At 42.5% G+C, this 20,055-nt stretch overlaps 1 protein-coding gene across 1 annotated transcript; it reads right to left on the bottom strand.

Annotated features, from left to right (window-relative positions):
• Positions 1–3,581: 3,581 nt before the first annotated feature.
• Positions 3,582–16,595, bottom strand: ldlrb (low density lipoprotein receptor b). Its single transcript, XM_076728603.1, has 18 exons — positions 16,345–16,595; positions 11,449–11,574; positions 10,828–10,950; positions 9,949–10,326; positions 9,491–9,613; positions 9,208–9,330; positions 8,812–8,934; positions 8,531–8,659; positions 8,214–8,385; positions 7,730–7,957; positions 7,457–7,575; positions 7,200–7,339; positions 6,739–6,880; positions 6,483–6,635; positions 6,201–6,392; positions 5,575–5,649; positions 5,289–5,449; positions 3,582–5,173 (listed from the first exon to the last, which is right to left on the bottom strand). The coding sequence occupies exons 1-18, from the start codon at positions 16,424–16,426 to the stop codon at positions 5,135–5,137; spliced, it is 2,628 nt and encodes an 875-aa protein (XP_076584718.1). The 5' UTR covers positions 16,427–16,595; the 3' UTR covers positions 3,582–5,134.
• Between the last annotated feature and the right edge of the window lie 3,460 nt (positions 16,596–20,055).

Here is a 20,055-nt window from a genome sequence, read left to right as displayed (position 1 = left end):
TTCCAGTATCCCACTCCTTTTGTCCACATAGGGTTGGTTCAGTCTGTTGATCTAATGAGACATGACCATATCTGAGCGATAAATGAGATAACCACACCTTAAACATGCTGTCTTCACACGGGACAGGAGCTACGGGAAGACTATCATAAAGAGTTTGTTAAAGGATTAGTCGAAATGCGCTTGTTCAGCATGAAATCAGATCAGTCACTTAATTTAAGCCATTTTATAGAATCCAGGACATCTGACCCACTTCCCAGTTTGTCAGCATTTTCTCACTTTTTCCACTCAAGCTTAGTATCTACAAATATTTGAGTTATGTCAACCTCATGGTCCAAATCAGTCTGAAGTGAAAGGAAAAGTATATTTTTGATGATGTTTACCATCATCAACATCGTATTCTCTTCAGCTTTGACTATGTGCAGTATGTGTTTTACTCTCCCTCATTGGTTCATGTGATCTGGATTATGCAGAATCCCCCTATAGTGGCTGAGGTCCATTACATACATATGGTAACAATTAACGGTGAGGTCAAGATGAAAAAAACGTGACTTTTCTTTCCTTTACTGCTGCAGCTCCAAAAAACGTGCACTGTATTTGACCTACTCTAATGTTAGACCTATTGTTTCCTTACTGTAAAGAGGGTTAGGCAACATCATTATTTTAACATGCATCCCTTTGGAAGTTGAATTCAATAATAATAAAGGCTGCCAAGTGTATCTATGGCCCTTTCTCTCATCTTTCTAACCCTGTCGAATGGTTGATTGTAATCTGATATTAGGCTGACGGAAGTTCATCCATATCCAGGCTAATTCAACCGCTTGCTAGAGAAAATATTGCTACTCTTGTATTAGCAAAACAACAACTGATTCATCGAAACACAGCTAAGTTTCATTAGTGAAAACTGCTAAAAGGGTACAAAAGCTAACACAAATTTTCACAACCCACTCAACATGTCTACTCCATTATATCCCTCAGTGACTCTGCTGAACTGGGTTTCTTAAACATCTTAACACAAAGATCCCATTAAATTCATCATAGACCAAGATTGTGACATCATGGGAAAGACTTTGAACTGTATCCTGTAGCCTCGTGTGGGTCAGAGCTCAGCATGGTGGCTCGGAGTGAAAGAGATACTGGTGAGACTTCTCTATGAAACGTGCCTTGATAAACGCTGCGAGTGCTTGTGGTGGAACTGAGACATGATACCCAGCAGAGATGCTCATGACTTTCACCACCTTTCTCTGATACAGTAGATGCACCCTCAGTGTACAGCGGATTAAAACAAACAGCTTAATTTTTTTCCAGTACAAGTATCAGTTGCATCCTCTTGCCTGCGGCAGGCAGGGATGCTGTGGCTCAGCTTGTTTGGCCCTCAGGTTGTCAGGCAGAGAGCTTGTTGTTACCTTATCATCAGGACAGTTGGCATCCTCACTGGTAACCTGACAGGGGAATATCAACCCACCCCCACTCGACTATCCGGTGTCAATTTTTGAGGACACTCCCCTTCACTTACGAGGCAGTGGTGTGACATGCAGCTCCACCCTTTAACCAGCAGCTTGCCAACAGGAAGACAGCAAGCTAGTGTCATTTGTCACCTGAGCCTCAGGTGTATCTGCCTCCTGTAATGCCTCCTGGGTGTAAAACACTATGATACTCTAATTTGTTAAGAATAGCAAACCATCAGCAGTGATGTTGCTGGTGATGCTTTGATGCAATTATCCCCATCAGTGGCTGAAATGACCATTTTGTTAACAAAGCCAAACACGATCAGATGAAAAGTGATCACGACACTGCAGATACCATTCAGCGCTCATCTGATGAGATGCTGTTGGACATGGAGACCTTAACGCTGGAATGTGGATCCCAGTTCCTGACAGACAACATACCACAGGGTGAAATAAGCTGAAGGTAGTGCAGCGTGTTCCTGAACGCAGCCTGTCCCTTGCTTTCTCTCACATCACACACACACTCACACACACGCACACACACAAGTGTATTTCAGGCCTTTTTATTCCTCTAAAGCGTTTTCAAACTCAAGTGTGCGTCATGAGATATTTTGAATTACAGGGGTTATTTTTAAACTGTCATCAATGAAACATTTTCTTTCTGTACCTTCTTTTATCTTTTTATTCTGTAAGATCTCATCTACAGATTTATTGCTGCAACACAGCAATAAAATCCAATGTGGACCTAACTGAAAAACATAAATATTACTCCTTTCGGTCATCAGAGTGGAGCTTTGAGAAAGAGGTCAACCAGCTTTGAGGTGACACATTTGCAACTTACTGACCTCTGGCATGAAAATCCCATTTGTCTAGTCTGGGTCCTGCACGTACTCCCCCATGCACGTCCTGTTTTATATGATCATTTCTCTACAACTCTTTGTGATGTTACTGGTTGCTACATTTTGAACCCCATAAAACCAAAACACCTTCCCTTTCTGTTAGTGGGGCTGTATCTTGTTGATAAATCACTTCCCAGTTTGACACTGATGCTGCAACACTGCTTCCTCACTGAGCATCATGACGCACCGTGGCAGACAGAGCGCTGCTGCGGCTTTTATATTACAGAGAGGAACTATTAAGAGGCATGGTTTATGGAGGAGGTTTATTAGATTAGTGAGAGGATGTCTGCTGCTTGTTTGCTTTTATTGGCGGCCACTTTGGCCTATTCAAACAGGACCCTTTTATGAGCTGATATCTCTCCTTTTTAAATTACTTGCGCTGAATAATATGTTACTGTTTCATGTCTCCTTCTGCTATGGGAATTGTGAGATATAAAGGGAACTCTTCGTGACATCCTTTCCAATGCCAAATCAGTTTTAGTCATTTAAAATGGGGGATGGCTAGAATCAAACCACCGACTCATGTTAATATTAGTAAATGTTAGTAAAAGTAAAATATTTACCATTTTACCTACAGGGTTAGGTTTGGGTGAAAACACCACTTCTCCAGTTAGGGTTAGGGATAGGGTTAGTGAACATTATAGTGTGTATGTAATGAATGGAGGAGAATGGGGAGTCTATTCAGTTAGAGTTCATGTAAAAGTCAAGACTCTTATATTATGAAACTTAGGACTATTCAACGCATGAGATGAAACACATTTGTTTTTGATGCCTTCAGCACAAGAACATGCAGTTCCCCATCAGGTGAAGTGATAACAAATCTGCTCCTTAGGCAAAAGTACAGAGGAAGGACAAGAATCTGATGGTGATCAGTTAAAGCACTCATTCACTCTGTGTGCATGTTTGTATTGTGGTGTAGATGCGATGGCAACGTTCTCATGTTTCCAACATGAACAGGTTTCACGGACATCCATTGCGGCAAGTCTTAAAATAATTAGATTTGTCAGTGGAGAGCTCTGAAAAACATCTAGTGCTGAGATCAGTTCATACAACCCTGGTCCATAAAAGTTGGGACACCATGTGAAACATATACAAAAACAGAATGCAATCATTTGTTCAGTGTTGGAAGTGTGTGGAAGATGGACATCAAGGCCATATCTCATGTTCTATTATGATCTGGGTCTTAACACCACTTTTTCAAGTTGTAGAACAGACCCTCACTCAAGTGAAAGACAGGTTAAGAATTATTCTTTTATTTAAAAAAGACCAACACAACCAAAAAAATGAACAAAACAATGTGCACTAACAAGCAGGCCATCGTGCCTCAATCCTGGTCCATACATACATGTTGCTGTGAAGGAGAACTTCTGGCTTTGCACACTACACTATGTGCCTTAATCTCACAGTGAAAACAAAAAGTCGAAGTAACAGAAAGGCGGAAGAAAAATAAATTATGTGGTTTACCACTGAAAAGGAAACGAACAGTGGTGGAGGAAAGCCTCTTCAGTATTTCTCTGTAACATGTAGCACACTGTCGGAAATGGAAAGCGCTACCTGCAGCAGTGTTTCATACAGGACGTTGCACATGCAAAACTGCAGAGGTGTCCAAAGGTTAAATAAAAGCTGTACCATGTAATGGTTAGACTGGCTTTGCTGGAACAAAAACAATTCACCATTGTAGGCGCCACCATATAGTGTTACTGCATTTACAGCCACATGCCAACAATCAAAAACCTTCTCTTATATAATTTCATAAATAAATAAAAGAATCTCTTACATATTTACAATATTTCTTGATTAAAATTTACAAATGTAAAAAGGCAGCATCAGAGTAAACTTAAGAGTGTTTTACAAAGTATTTACAGGAACTATTTACATTCTTATGATAAGTAATCACCTACAATCACTTTTGCTTCACTTTCTTCATTAAAAAAAAAAAAATTCTTCATTTTGGTTGACTTCAGAGAACTCAGCAGCTTTTCCTTTTACAATGTAAACCATCTGTGACTCTCCACACTCAGATGACCTTGTTTGAACATGTATCACAAAAGGAAAAAAAAACAAAAGCATGATGGAAATGTGATTTCCAGACCATGATGGACAGTAAAGACAATGCTTCTGATATGGGAGCCAACAAATGTGCAAGTCTGTGTGCAGGAGAAGAGAAGGCCACAGTATAATCACGAAGGCCGTCGCTGCCCAGGCTAAAGCACGATGGCATTACGTACCAGAAACTGCTTTGGAGAGTAGAGGGGTCAGTAAGGCATTTATGTACATCCAATAAACTTTACTAAATAGCCAGAGTGTGGATGCGAGGCTCCCATGACTCTTAAGACAGTACATGTCAGACTTTTCAGGTCAAACTTGCAGAACTTGTGACTTGTGTTAAATGCATTTAGGCAATCAACAAGACAGGATGCATTGGTGGCAAAGTAAATAAGCATCTGCATCACGTTAAATAACAAAATGTTGAGATAGACAGTTTTCACATTGCTTCCAAAAACTAAAGGCTCTGGGATTAAGAACATCATCTTCTGAAACCGTGCATTAGTCCTTCATTTTGAAACCATTTTGTGGTCTGACTAAATGGCTTCCTGCAATCATGCTCTATTTTGTCATAGTAAAGTTTGAAAGATCTTTTTTTTTTTTCTTTTTTCAGTTCTTACTTCAGACTTGGACGGCACAGTGCTGTGGTCAGAAACATACGCCACAAAATGAGCTCACCGGGGAGAGGGAAAGGGATGTTAAACAGCAGCAGAAGAAAAAAATGGCCTAGTCTTCATCTTTGGGTCATGCAATATCCATGTCCTCCATGCTCAGCATTTGTCTCTGAAAAAGAAAAGGTAACACTGAATAAGCAAAGTTGCACGTTACAGACCATTTTTGATGGAGACCATTTTTATTTAATTCATGATAAAGTAACTTGGTGTCAAAGTGAAGATACCTCTGGATAAACATAGCCTTCAGAGCTGTTCCTGCAGATGTGGAGCTCATCTTCGGTAGTTTTCTGGTACACGGGATTGTCAAAGTGGATGGTGTTGGTGTTCTTGAGGCGCCAGTGTCTCCATAGCAGGGCTGCTCCAAAGACCAGCAGGGCCATGACCACTGCAGAGCACCAGACAAGTGAGTGTCATTTGGTGAGATCAGGCAAAGTAGTGAGAACGAGTGCAGATTAAACAGCCCTTTAAACTGTATGTCTGAGTGGGTCAGAGCTAAAATGAGGCACTTACTTATTGGCAGCACGATGTAGAGAGCGACAGGGTGGGACGAGGGAGCTTCTTCAGGCATGGCAGCCAATCTGTTTCCTGCAAACACAGAAAATACAAGATGACGAGATCAATTCCACTCTTGTCTATATGGTAAGTACTGTGTGAAGCTACAGCAAAGCTGTGGTTAGCTTAGCTTAGTAACAAGTGGAGCACTAGTCAAGAAACACACATAACCTCTGTAAAGCCACAACTTGTCATTTTTACACTCTTGTTTGGATTAAACAAATGAGGTATTACATGTTAATTTGTGAACTTTAGAGGTGCCTGATTTTGTTATTTTCCAGCGTCGTCTTTATGCTAAGCTAAGATAACCAGCGCTTGGCTATAGCTTAATATTTACTGTGGAGACATGAGAGTGACATCGATCTTCAAATATCTCTGCAAGAAAGCATACTAACATGTTCACAATGCTAACATCACAATCTTTACCTCCTTTACCATCATAATCTAGCTTGTCAGCATGCTAATATTTGCTAATTAGCACTAAAGACAACAAATAGCTCTGTCAGCTGTGTCTTTACTGGTGCAGGTTATCACTTCATCAAACACTTAATTTTCCAGCAGTTATCCAGAACCTCTCCCTGTACCTTGAGCAGTGGCGGCAGGCTGCTGTGTACCCTGTATGGGCTGGTTAGCTGAGGTAGTTGTGGTTGTTTCGGTAGCTCTAGTGGTGGTTGTAGTTGTGGTAGGGACAGGCTGCCTGGGTGTGGTAGGCTTGGTGGGAGCTTTGGGCAGGAGCGGTGCATCAGTTTTGTTTTCGGCAGAAGGGGCAACTGAGGCTGCAGGGAAAGTAAATTATGGTTACTAACTGTCATGATTCAACGTTAAATTTCAGTTTCTTTGTGGTGCCACTTGAAGGGGACACTTACCTGTCACACATTTCCTCATGTCAGGTGCCATGATCATGTTGTCAGGGCAGGCACAGGTGAATTTAGGAGACTGCTGGTTGATCACGGGGGCAGGGAGGCACAGAAACTCGCAACCTCCATTCACATCGACACTCTCTCTGCACCAGTTTGTACCTACGACACAAAAAAGTGGGCACAGTGAGCATTAGAAATCATGATGTGGCCATAATAGCTGATTGTTTTTTAAGCTATGCCAGATCGAGAGATGTCTCTGTACCGATTGACTGCTTGAGGTTGTGATACACTATGATGTCCTCTGGCTGGTCCAGGTCCATTGCCAGCTTGGTGATGTCTTTTCCTGTCAAGCGGTTGGCACTAAAAACAGCGTTGTTGTTCATGTCTGTCCAGAACACTTTCTCCTGTTCAAAAGAGAAACGCTGCTTGAATAACATGATTACTTTGCTTAATTAATTAATTATTTGTTGACGTTTCCTCAAACACAAATGGGTTAATTACAAAGGCTGATTAAGAATTAGCACCACTGATCCAAACTTATTGCGGATAAAGTGCATGCTCAGCTCTGACTTAATGCCTCTAAACCATTTCAGCCAGATGAGGCCCACCATGCATGAACTGGATTACTAACCAACTTGAAACACATTGATTATAATTCTAAAACTGCACAACTGTGACAGTGACTTCATTTTCATCTGCGGATACACTGTCTTCATCACTAACCTCAAACACAGTCAGGGAAAGTGGGTGGGAGAGGAATTCCTCGCTGAAAATGACAGTGTGTCGTGTCCCTCCGTTCACGTCAATGCTGGACAGAGTGTGCATCTTGGAGTCCACCCAGTAGAGACGATGGTTAACCATGTCTGTCCGGAAAGGCACATAAAGCAGAAGTAAATGACTGGTCATAATTGTGTGCTCATTACACACTTTGAACGGAAGTTATTTATTGGCATTTAGTGCATTCATGATGTTTTGCTTACCCAGCGTGATGCCATTGGGCCACATGATGTTATCTGTTACCAAGGCAACACGATCCACTCCATTCAACCCACTCTTCTCGATCTTGGCCTCCTCACCCCAGTCTGTCCAGTACATGAAACTAAAGACGACACAGACAAACTTTTAAAAACGCAAATCACAAGCCTGAGGACAGTCAACAAAAAGCTCCAACTGATCCCAAACGGAAAAAATATATTTCAGCAATTTTCACAAGTCTGTCCCACATTTGCAACCTGTCTGAAGTGTCCCCTTACTTGTTTATGGGGTCCACTGCAATGGCTCGTGGCTTCCCCAGGTTTTCTGTGATCAGGGTCTTCCTCTTGCTGCCATCTGTCGTTGCCACAGAGATAGTCTTAAAAGTGCTGTCAGTCCAGTAGATGTTGCCGTGGATCCAATCCACCGCGATGCCCTCAGGGGAGTCAATCCCACTGCCAATCACCACAGTGTGGTGAGAGGAGTTACCGGCCACATCTATCTTGGAGCTATCGGGAGGTATAAGAGGGTGGAGATGTTCACGTAAGAGACAACTATCACTTCATCTGCAATCCAGCCTTTGCTGTAGTCTCTCACACATGACAGCGTAACCTTATTTTTCTTGACTGGTATCTAGTCAAAACAGAGTTGTAGATAAAAGCTTTCTGGTGCAGCACATACCTAATGGTAAGATTGCACTTAAACACCTCTACTAAATCATCCTTGACTGGACGTAGACAGATAAAGTTTCAGAGTCTTTCTAACCTGTAGATTTTCTTCAGAGACAGGTCAGACCAGAAGATCATCTTGTTAGGCATGTCCATGTCCAGACCCACCGCATTCTTCAGCTGGGAGATCAGACGGACGTACTCTCTGCGGTCCACTGTCAACTTCCTCACCTCGTGTCTATTGGTGAAGTAGAGGGTGGGTATAGTTCCTGGACGAGGCAGAAGAGAATAGAAGAAACCATTTTTCAGACAGCACTACCAACCTACAAGTCCATAAGCAATCCATCAATTGTCAGATGAGGCAGTGTCTCTTGAGAAGAAGTCCTGAGTAAGGACAGCCTCTCTCAGCATTACCTGATTCAGCCTTGCATGTCTTGCTCACAGGGTCGATCTCATAGCCCTCCTCACAAACACACTTGTAGGTGCCAGGCAGGTTGATGCAGATCTGACCGCAAGTGTCCGGCTCAACACATTCATCGATGTCTGCAGGTGGAGGAACAGAGGGTAGAGGGACAAACTAAGGGCTGGCAAATTGGGAACTTTTCTTGCAAAGCTGAGTTTCTTAAAGTGCGTGTCCATTACCCAATTCGATTTTAATAAATACATTTCAAATGCCAGACTCCCTCCTCTCTCACCTTCACAGGTTTTCTTGTCCATCTTCAGGCTGTATCCAGCAGGGCAGGAGCAGTTGAAGCCAACCTTCAGATCATTGCAGTCATGGGAGCAGCCGCCGTTTTCAGTCAAACACTCGTTGTTGTCTGTGGAGACACAGATACGCAGAGCTTTCACACAGTGTTCATGGCAACCATTTTTCCTAATGGTAGCTCAAATCATTGGTGAACTCACTCATTCAAACCACAGACTATCCAGGCCAATCAGCCGAGGCTGCACGACCCGCTGCTCTGATCATATTTTCCTGGCCCTGATGCGGTTTCATTTTTCCTTTTTCTATATATGAGTATAAACCTATACACTTCCTTGTCTGATGATTTTTGGCTGTTGGACTGACAGTTAAATAAAACTTCACTCACCACACTCTTTGGGAGGCTCATCAGACCCGTCCCTGCAGTCTGACTGTTTGTTGCACACTTTCTCCATGCTGATACACTCTCCGCTGCTACACTTGAACATGGTCGGGCCTTCACATGCATTTTCTGTGGAGAGGAACAGGCGAGTATGAATTGTGATCTAATAAGACTATAAGACTACTTTTTTAAGACCTTAAGACTTTTCCACTGGTTTAGGAAAGACATTATCAACATCTGTAGACAGTTAAGTGTCGGTGAAACATGATTGGATGTCTGTGAGAGTTACCTATGTGGCAGCCAATCTCATCACTGAGATCCCTGCAGTCAAACGCTTTGTTGCACTGGCGGCTGCCATGGATACAGGTGCCGTCATTACACCGGAACTCGTCTGGGCGGCAAGTAGGACGACCTAGAAAATAAGACAAATGGTTGAAAAGAAGAAAAGGAGACAGTGAGAAATGGGAAGAGGAATGAGATGGCACAGACGGAGGAGAAAATCTCCGCTGATATGATTTGCTGTGCATCTTGTGTCACTATTGATGATACTGAGTATGTGCAGGCAGCCCTGGATAGCAACAGTATATTATGTATATGCTCAAGCGTGAATGGGCTATATCTGTTAGGTTCAGTTTTCTATTGAGTGAGCACTGAAGAAGAGTCAGAGATTTGTCAGAGAGAAATAGGTTTGCAGAAGAGGATGCAATGAAACACCAAGGAATAAACACTCCAAGAAAGCCAACTTACTGCAGTTGACCTCGTCAGATTGATCCCTGCAGTCCATGCCTCCATCACACTTCCAGCTGCTGGGGATGCACTCCCCATTTGCACACTGGAACTCATGGATGCCACAACGCGCTGCTGGCCTGTCCGGCTTCTGGCCCACACAGTTCTCCGGCCACTCGTCAGACCCATCTGCACAGTCCTTGTCTCCATCGCAGCGCCACACTGCTGGAACACACACCAAGTTGTTGCACTGGAAGGAACGAGAGCTGCAGGTGGGTTTGGGGCAGGAAACCTCATCTGAGCCGTCTGAGCAGTCGTTGTCCTTGTCGCAAACGAAGGTGGTGGATATACACTGGCCATTGGCGCACTTAAATTCATCAGGCTTGCATTGTTTGGCCGCTGTGGTGAGGCAGGAGAGGGAAAAGAGGACAGTTAATGTGATGTTAAGGCTGGAAATTGTTCAAATGTGGATTTCACGCCGAGACAACACAACAGTGGAGTTATTTATGGTTCTAATAAAAGCATAGTATTTACTCTCGGGGAATCAGGATCTGTATTTTTTCACTTTCTTGTTTTTTGCTGCTACAAGTGAAATAATAATTATATGCACACAACACCTGATTCCAGTCCTTAAAATGCTACTTTGGGTCAAGTGTATGACTGATCAACATGCATATTGCATAGTAAATGTTCATTAGCTATATGTTTTGTCATGTTTCTTATCTACACCATGCATCTGCACCCATGTCCCTGTATGGCACCAATTAAGTTTGTCTTATCTTAAACAAAATATAGGATACTGTGTCTTCCTGTATAACCCTGACTGTTTTTTCTTAATTGATCTTTCATTGTTTGTGATGTTTCAGCATGTCGAGACACGTGTCAAACTGTAGTACTTACTGCAGTTTTTCTCATCTGCCCCGTTGGTACAGTGAGCTTTGCCGTCACAGTGCCAGCCTTCTGGTATACACTGGTTCATGGGAGGGCCGCAGCTGTACTCTGATGGCAGGCAGGTTTTGGTTGCTAAGGACAGAAGCAGGAAGGATGACTCAAATTATTTCATGTATTAACAGAGAGATAAGTCCTGTGACTACCTTACACTGCACTACAATCATTCACTTGTGGAAACTACTGTTGAACAGTGGCGTCACTGAGTTCCTGTTGTAACTGCTGTTGTTGATTTTATGTTATGAGCAGGTCTGCAGGTTAAACATTCAGGTAATGATGATGGGCTTAATTACTTTCGTATCTTGCATTATTATGATTGCAGTTAATATTTATGTACATTCACCTGTAGATCTGTGGCAATGAGTTGATTAATAGTAAATTGAGATAATATATTTTCTAAATATTAGCTATGCTGATAGTTGATTAATCGTATACTTGATTTCTGAAGCATAAATTTCCAATTTTTTCCTGGTTCCAGCTTCTCAAATTTGAAGATATGACACTTTTCTGTGTCATTTTTTTTATTATCAAGGTTGATCAAAATCATAGGTGCTCAGTGATAAAATACCATACCGCAGGTTGCAGGCAGTTCATCAGTTCCGTCGCCACAGTCCACTGTTCCATCACAGACCCACTTGCGGGTGATGCACCGCCCATTTCCACACTTAAACTGAGTGGAGCTGCATGTGAAGGCTGCATCTGCAAACAATGAAAATTACAGAGTTCAGCGTGATATGAGGACAAACTGCTGACATTTACAGCACAATATACGCTTTGCGGCTCGTGATCACCATGTAGTGACGCGAGCTTGTGTCAACACAAAGAACTGATATCCTTGTGAGGTTAATATTCAACTCAAAATTACACAAAGAATCACAATCGAAGGCCACTGACATTCAGATAACTGGCAGTGTGAATACCACACCTTTTACTCGTTGCCTAACTCAGGGGAGATTACCAAATTAAGATAACAACACTGTGGGGTTCCCGAACTCCTGTTAAAATGAGACATGGTGTAATAAAAGACTTGTGTGTCTTGTGAAGTATGCAGACAAAAGTCTTCCTTTGTGAGAACACATAATAAAAAGTCCTGTCTTTCTCCTCATGGCACAAACATGCAGTTACACCCAAAACCACAAATCAATCAAACCTCTCTTTATTTCTCATTCATCATTACATGTAAGGTTGTAAGATGAAGAGTAGCCGCCATTAACATTAAATGAAAAGACGCAGGTTTAACCCAACCACACACACCTGTTTCTCACTGGTTTGACACATTTCAGGTACGGAACAGGACTCACACACATTTCTCTGTCAAATAAGTGTCAACAGCTTCACCACTCAGCTTGAGCTTTAAAAGTATGAAGAGGTACGACCTGAGATTGACCCTGGGTTACTTTGAGGCCGGGGGTCTCGCCCAGAGATGATCACACCTCAGTGAACATGCCATTCAGAGGATCAACATCAAGGCACATGTGAAACCAACACAGGCCATTCACACTGCAGAGCAAGTGTGTGTGTGTGTGTGTGTGTGTGTGTGTGTGTGTGTGTGTGTGTGTGTGTGGGTGTGTGTGTGTCATCCTCCGTCACCTTCTGCACTGTCGGTCCCTCCTGTGACCAGGAGGCTGGGGACATGACAGACTATGCCTTTAAGACAATAGCATGGGAGGAGTTGAACAATCACACCACCCGGAGCTGATTGGCCCCAGAGTGCCATTCCTCATAACAGCATCACCACAGTGACCCACAGGCCGAGGCGGAGACTCTAAACACAAGGAAGTCTGTCAACAGTAGTCTGTCAAGGAGTGATGACAGCTGAAAAATGAGCAGTGCAGGTCCAACCGATTATGAAAAAGAAGGACAGGATGCTTTCTCAATACTGGGCTTGCCACCGAGAGTCACCTCCCTCCTGCTCTGAAAATGTAGAACCAGAAACAAGTGAGAGGTTGACTCAATCTCACCCTCAGTTATTCTCATTCAAGTCTGGGTTTCACTGATTAGGGAGAAGCTTTGGCTGATCAAGAGAGGATCATCCTGCGTACCCCATACGCTCGTGCTTTTAGGGAAACCACAAACATGCGCATGACGTGGGAGGCCGGCGCAGATTCCAGGAATAAAGTTTCCAAAGCACACTCCAACTGCCCCTGATGATACGCAAAGACAAATTTACAACGCAACTCAGGAACTGGAGTTTCCCTTCGACTCTCACTCACTTTCCCTTTTTGAGAACCGTTCATTCATTCCATCTGCAGAAGAAGAAGCAAAAGTAGGTCAAACATGAGCACTTCCTGACCCTCCAATGTTTCCATTTTCCACTGCTAATCTTCCATGCCTCTTCCATATATGGGTCACGGGCCTCCCAAGAATATTGTTCGGCAAAAAGAGTTTTCATTTCTTTCTTTACAGTAAGTCTTCTCTGTGGTGGAAAGTTCAGGTTTAGTTAGCCTACTGAAGAAGATATTCTCAGTTTTGTCCTGAGCATTAGCCATAAGTATTTCAAAATCCTCAATATTTAAGATCTACTTCAAATCTTCACTGGAAACAAGCAAAACCAAACAGGCTGCTTTGTAATCCCTTGTAGCACTTCAGAAGTCTTGTTGAGCATGTTTTTTGTCCCTAAAGCTACTCCTAAAATTCAATTGGGTCACCCATGCCACAGTTTCTTCTCATATCAAAAAACATGCAAACCTTTCAGGCACAGATGTGAAAGCAGAACTCAAAAACTGGTAGTACTGCATCCTAATTTGAACAGTGGAACAATCTACATGCTGCAGACATTTACACCTCCAGACACAAGCCTGCAAACTTCAGATGAAAGCTTTGAGCAGTACCTCTATCAAAGAAATGCATCATTCTGATGCTATTTATAGCCACAGTATGAAACTGACAACCAACAAACCATCCAGCCATAAAACCACCAGACAGTTTGAGTACTACCTAAAACACATACACTGCTGATTCCCTTCAGAATGCATGGAAACTGATTGTGACAGCAGCGAGGGGAATGAACGGCAGACGCTCTTGAGATGTTACAACAATTCTCCTTTGTCACCACATGTGACTTTGTTCGGTAACAATGCATTGCTGTCTTTTCGTGGCACACGCATGCCGTGCAAACACACCAACAACCTTCACAAAGAGGTGTGTTTATTGACTCAAACATAGATCCAGCAGTTAATAAATAACCGGCATGCATGTGCATCTCAAGGACCAACAGCAGCTCACTTCTGCTTTGGATCTGGGTTTGTGCCGGTTCAGTCATCTCCTGTAGCTGTATTTATTCATTTATTTATTTTAGATGAGTTCCCTGGGGGCACTGGGTCATACCTTCATACTTCTGTACAGCAATGTGGATAAATAAAGATGAGTCTAACTGCTGCACATTTCCTCTTACTCCATGTCAGTATCTTAACCTCTGCAGGCATGTCGAGTGAAGTGTGTAACAGAATTATGAGTGACACCAAATAACCATGTACACATACTCCAATACTGTACTTAAGTACAAGTTTGAGGCACTTATACTTTACTTTTAGTTACTAGTTACTTTACAAGTTAAGATTTGACATGCAAAAGACGTGCATAGCATTTTGTTTTATTCTTTCTGTCTTAAAACAAGAGTGACTGAATCATTTTTTAATGGAAAGACTGCTGCTGATCTGTGATCAGTACAAACATCTTGATGTTTGTCAGCCTGTCTGTTCTGAGCCAGTTGAAGTATGCTGATTTAAATGAGTTTCTTTCTTTGACAGTAGAAATGGGCCTGAATTTGTCAGCTCCTGACGGTAAATCTCTTTCTTTCTTTTTGTCTCACGACTTTGTTCGGAGTGTTGTTTTGGTTATTTACTTTGCATTTGGGGAAACAATAAATGAGAAAAAAATAGCTCATGTACCAAAATCATACGCAATTTCTCTTTATTCTTAAAAAAAAACATAACCATTTTGATGTCATTGAAATTATCTCTGCCACAACCAGCTAACAGCAAAAGTATACACACAGTATACAGGAATGCATCAGTAATCATCTGATAATATAATATACAATATTATATCACAGGGGTGATAGTTACCTGTTGATACCTTCGTACTTGCAGAACTTTTTATTTGTAAGGGACTATTTTCACACCATTGTACTGGTACTTTTACTGAAGTAAAGGATCTGAATACTTCTTGCACCACTGTTCAGAGGTATTTCAAGATGACTGATGCCTTTGAGTCACCACAGTCTAAAAGTTTAGTCTACGGTATACTAAAAACACCTGTGGCTTTTTTTTTTTGTTTTGTTACCGTAAAACAAACCAGAGCCAGACCTTTAAAAAAAAAAGTGAGAAAGCGCACATGACTATTTTAACACACACACCAGCAGATCTGATGAGTGGCAGCGAGTGCCAAGAACTTGGAAAAAAAAAACAAAAAAAACACTGAAGTTTTAATCTGGAAAGCTCTTGTAGGAGAGCGTGGGGGATTAGTGGAGCAGCTGGCAGGGGCTGAAGCCTAATTCTCAGCACACTGTTGGCCTTACAGGGCACGAGGTTCACTCCTTCACCAGTCGTGTTAGTCGTGTGAAAGTCAATGGATATTATTATCTGTTTCATAGTTAGTGCCTCTCTATGAAGCATAAACACTGAATATGTATAACTAACCACAACTTACTGTATTTATCTCAGAGAAGTCAAAAAGTACACATCTTTAAAAAAAGCATCGTGAAACCCTTTTTTGATTCGGTTTTCTCTTGACTCTGTATCTTGTGTTTTCTCTCTCCAACAGCCTTGTACGGTTGTTTTTACAGTGTCTTCTATGTGTCTTTCATCTCACTCTTTCCCCTTTCCTTTACTTCTTCCAGATGCAGTCATCCCTGCATCTCATTTCCTCCGGCGCGCCGCACAGAGGGGTATGAGAAATCGTTGATGTTTTAGCCGCACCCTTCCTCGCTGACAACGGCCCGTTTCCGCGATTGTCCCGCCCACCTGATACTTGAAACGGCCTGCTCGACCAAACGTGATTGGCTGTTCGGCTATATTATACAGCGAAATGAACCAATCAAAGCGCGGTGCGAAAACCTCATTTATTATATATGGAAACTGTGTCGCGTTATCGCTTTTGTTACTTTATTATTTATTTCCTTATCGTAGTTACTGTAATTATTGAATTTACAGCAGAACATGAAGTAAAATTGAGAATTAACCAAATGTTTCTCCTCTCAAAGTGACTCTCATGATTCACTGGTCATTTTCACCGCTCATGGAAACCTTTACATTTATAATGTACAGACAACCCTCCCTGCAAAAAAGCGAAAAAACCCAAATGCTGCCAAAACAAACGTGCTACTCTCATTTAATGTGAGGCTTAAATATTGACACAGGCAATATCCTTGATATCTGTATGTGTGGCTCATCAACCTCGTAAACTTCTAAACACTGGAGCATCCCTCTGTGAGGACATATGAGAAACGGGGGAAATCACATTTCTTACCTGCTTGGGGCGAAAGATGAATCAGCATCAGCAGACACCAACATGTGGACAGTCCGGCGAATCCCCTCCACGTACAAAGCATGTCCTGCCCTCCTTTTTGACAGCCAAAGAAAAGTCAGCTATGAGCGCAGGTATGGAGGGAGTTCACCGCAGGATCCGCGCCTAACAGCCTGTGGATGAGACGGAGGAGGCAGACAGCAGAGTCACGCTGCGGCTGTGCGTAATAGGCGAGCGCCCGGCAAAATATTATCGGGTCCGAGTCGCATCTGACGATTTTCAAAGAGGATGACAGCGGGGCGGTGCTAGAGCAGTGGTGTGATGTTTGAAAGTGGACGTGAAGGGAGGAGCCACAGTGTTGCTGTATCACTAAGAGAGAGAGAGAGAGAGAGAGAGAGAGAGAGAGAGAGAGAGAGAGAGAGAGAGTGTGTGTGTGTGTGTGTGTGTGTGTGTGTGTGTGTGTGTCGTCCTTTCATCATCCCTCCATCCACCCAGTTCTTCCTCCCAAACCGGTGTGTTTTCCTGTGTGTGTGTGTGTGTGTGTGTGTGTGTGGAAAAACTGAACACAATTAACAAAGGCACTTCATTCCTTACATGACTACTGCTGATGCAGTCTGTGTAGGAAGGAGTAGCTTTGGTATTGATGCCACAGCTGGATCACGTCTTCAAAAACCCCAGTCACGCCTTACAGTCAGAATCAACGTCACAATTTTACACTGCAGAGGGCAAAGGGAGAAACCCTTTGTGAACATAAAACCATGCGTGAGCATGTGCTCACACATGGAAGGCCCTCTGCAGCAGCAGGGGTTTGTGGGTAAACCAAAGGGTGATGCATACTCTAGCTTTGTTTCCCACAAGGGTGAGGTGGAAGCAAATCCTTCCCAACAGCTGCCAGACTCACATGCACAGATCACTTCTACTAGATTTGTTTGTACGCCTCTTGGATGGAGAGATGGAGCACTTTTGATTTCGGTTAATAGAGCCTGTGTGGTAAAATTTCAATGAAAAGTATGTGTGCAATGTACAAATAGAAAAGCTCTGTGGGAAGAATACACACATAATTTAATTAATGCTATCTTAGCCTGAAGACAAAACCTGGCCTGGTAACAACCGAGGTATTACTATCATTAATATTTGAACAGCTATTAACACATCAATTCCGGCCAAAATGACACACAAATATATTTTTTATGATGGCATGTATAACTCAGGTTGCACCTCTCTCTCTGTGTCCCTCTTTAGTTGATGGTAAAGTTGTAGTGTAGCCAGTAATCGTAACACATCCAGGGACACCAAAAGAGGCAACAGTAAGAGTGTGTATTGAATTATTTAATTTGACTGACTCAGACTCAGACGAATCAACCCTTTCAAAGGAAAAGCCAAACACAGCGCTTACACTTGCGGGTACTGACAAGGATGACTCCTTCCTAATTAAAACCAGTCAAAATGTCCTCGGCTCTTTTCACTGGACTGTGACACAGCAGAATTTACTGATGCTGAATCCGAATTACTTTTAACAAGTCTGGATATCTGACAGTCAGAGAGCTGCTGCTCCAGCGTCACACACTATCACTGAACCAGAGTATTCAAATGTAAAACATTAGGTTAATCTGTGCCCACAGTCCACAAAAGCAAACAGATGGGAACAACTCCCTGCAGCCAGGCTGTAAAATCGCTGCAGTAGAAAGCAAAAAAATTTGCAAAACAAAATATCATCATCAGTAGGAAGAGAAGTGTTCTTCTTATCCCGGAGTTACAAAGTTCCAGTAAGATAATTGGAGAATCCAGTTCCTCAGTATTTTATCTCAGGAAAGCGATTCAGAGATTTCCTAACTTTCCTAAACAATCAGACTGCTTTTCTGTTCTGTTTGGACCACGATGAAAACATTCGGATGTTATGACTTCATAGATGGGAAGAGTGATGGAGTTACAGTGACTGTGAAGCGGAAAGAGTTTTGGTTGATGGCCACGGTAATATTTAAGAGGTGAGTCAGATAGAGGAGCTGTTTCCACAAGAGGATCCTGTTTGTGTGTGTGTGCGTGTGTGTGTGTGTGTGTGTGTGTGTGTGTGTGTGTGTGAGTGTGTGTAAAGAGGGGGAGGACCTTGCCTGGCTCTTGTTGGAAGCATTGAAGGAGCTGTGGGAGGTATTCCTGGAATGTTGAAATAGCGGCTGGATTACATATTCTGCTACACCCACCATCACTACACACACTGTGAACACATGCACAAAGAGGCATGCAGAAAGTGCTGTGTGTGTGCGTGCGTGTGCGTGTTTTAACTACACTTACCATCCATGAGTTAAATCTCAACTTCAGTGACTTTTGAAGAGGGCAGTCGCCGAAGAGGATCTGAGTCGTATGTGACTCAGATCCTCTTTTACATTCTGTTAATGATCGAAGGCCTGAGAATCACGTACCTATACGTTTTGTAAATTTGACACTTTCAAATAAATTGATGGGAATCATCTCACTTTGAGACTCATGAAAAGAGACATCATGACTTTTTCACACTTACAGCAGCTTGTAGTAGGAAAAGCGTGTGTTACTAATGACATTAACAATGGCTTTGCAAAAATCATAGTAATCTTAATCTTACTCTTTGACGCACGTGGTACCATTTAAAGCATGTGGGACAGCTTATGCTTATCCACCAACATTCTCTCCTAATAAAGCAGTGGCCTGGTAATCACACGGAGTTGAATTTAGTTTCACCTCATTCTTATACATCACTATTACACTTTCAGCTGCTGAAGAAAAGAATATGTTGGGGTTTTATGAGCGGAGATTAACCGATCAGTCATTTTACACACATTCATCCCGTTACAAAGGCAGACCTTCAGAGCGTTGCGTCCTTATCGTTCACTTCATCTCACCACTTCTCTCTCTTTATGTCAAACAGAGAACAAGCGTCACTGCGTATACTGCTTTATCTAATACTGACTGTGTGCCTGCAGTCTGTGTGTGTTTTCTGCCCTTCACAACATGTGCTCAGCCATGTGAAAGTCAACCTAACTCTTACCAAACTCTTAACCCAAGTCTTCGTCCTAAAATAGTATGACTTGCATTATGGGGACGTGTGTTTTTTTTCCCATGAGGAAGGCGAGTCCTCACACTGTGACTGTATAAACAGATTTATGTCCCTGTACAACATGAATCACACGAGCCTGAAGGACAGTTGTGATGATAGTAATGATAATGGTACCTACATTCTAACAGGCATAGATTAAAGTCAAAACATCAGAACTGTATTGTGTATTGACACACACACCAAAAAAAAATGCACTTTTTAATGGCGTATGTTGTCTGTTACTTTCACAGGTCAAGGTCGTTGTTACTCCTTTACATTCAGTTTCGGTTAAGAAAAAATCGGTTGTCCGAACAAAGCCTGAAAATAACCACACTGACTTCAGATGCACTTCAGTGAACAGTGATCCATCATGTGAACGGGACATGTGCTTGCTGTATTTTCTCTTTTTATTTGTAGTAGCTGTGAATGAAAAACTACAGCCGGACCTTCTTCCACAAAGCCTGAGTCTTCTGCTGGTGCTGCTACCTCAGTGTGTGCAGTTTTAGGGACGTCGGGAGCAGCTGCATTGCCCACCCGACACATGTTAACATCTGGTTTTCAGTTACTGAAAAGATGCAGGAGTTCCTAGAAGTCGAGTCCGCTTCCCTTCTTTCCCGACTTCCCTGTAAGGAGCAAACACTTCTACC

The sequence above is a fragment of the Chaetodon auriga genome, chromosome 4 (genome assembly GCF_051107435.1).
Source record: "Chaetodon auriga isolate fChaAug3 chromosome 4, fChaAug3.hap1, whole genome shotgun sequence".
NCBI lineage: Eukaryota > Metazoa > Chordata > Actinopteri > Chaetodontiformes > Chaetodontidae > Chaetodon > Chaetodon auriga.
Note: the sequence above shows the minus strand (reverse complement) of the source record. Positions and strands in the feature narration are given on the sequence as shown.

Excerpts from the sequence above, each read along its gene's own strand:
- ldlrb (XM_076728603.1), bottom strand. The coding sequence starts at position 16,426 with ATGCTTTGTACGTGGAGGGGATTCGCCGGACTGTCCACATGTTGGTGT. Across the intron at positions 6,881-7,199 it reads TTTCCCTGACTGTGTTTGAG|GAGAAAGTGTTCTGGACAGA; the intron begins GTTAGTGATGAA and ends TCTTTTGAACAG. Across the intron at positions 5,650-6,200 it reads GCCTGCCGCCACTGCTCAAG|GAAACAGATTGGCTGCCATG; the intron begins GTACAGGGAGAG and ends CTGTGTTTGCAG.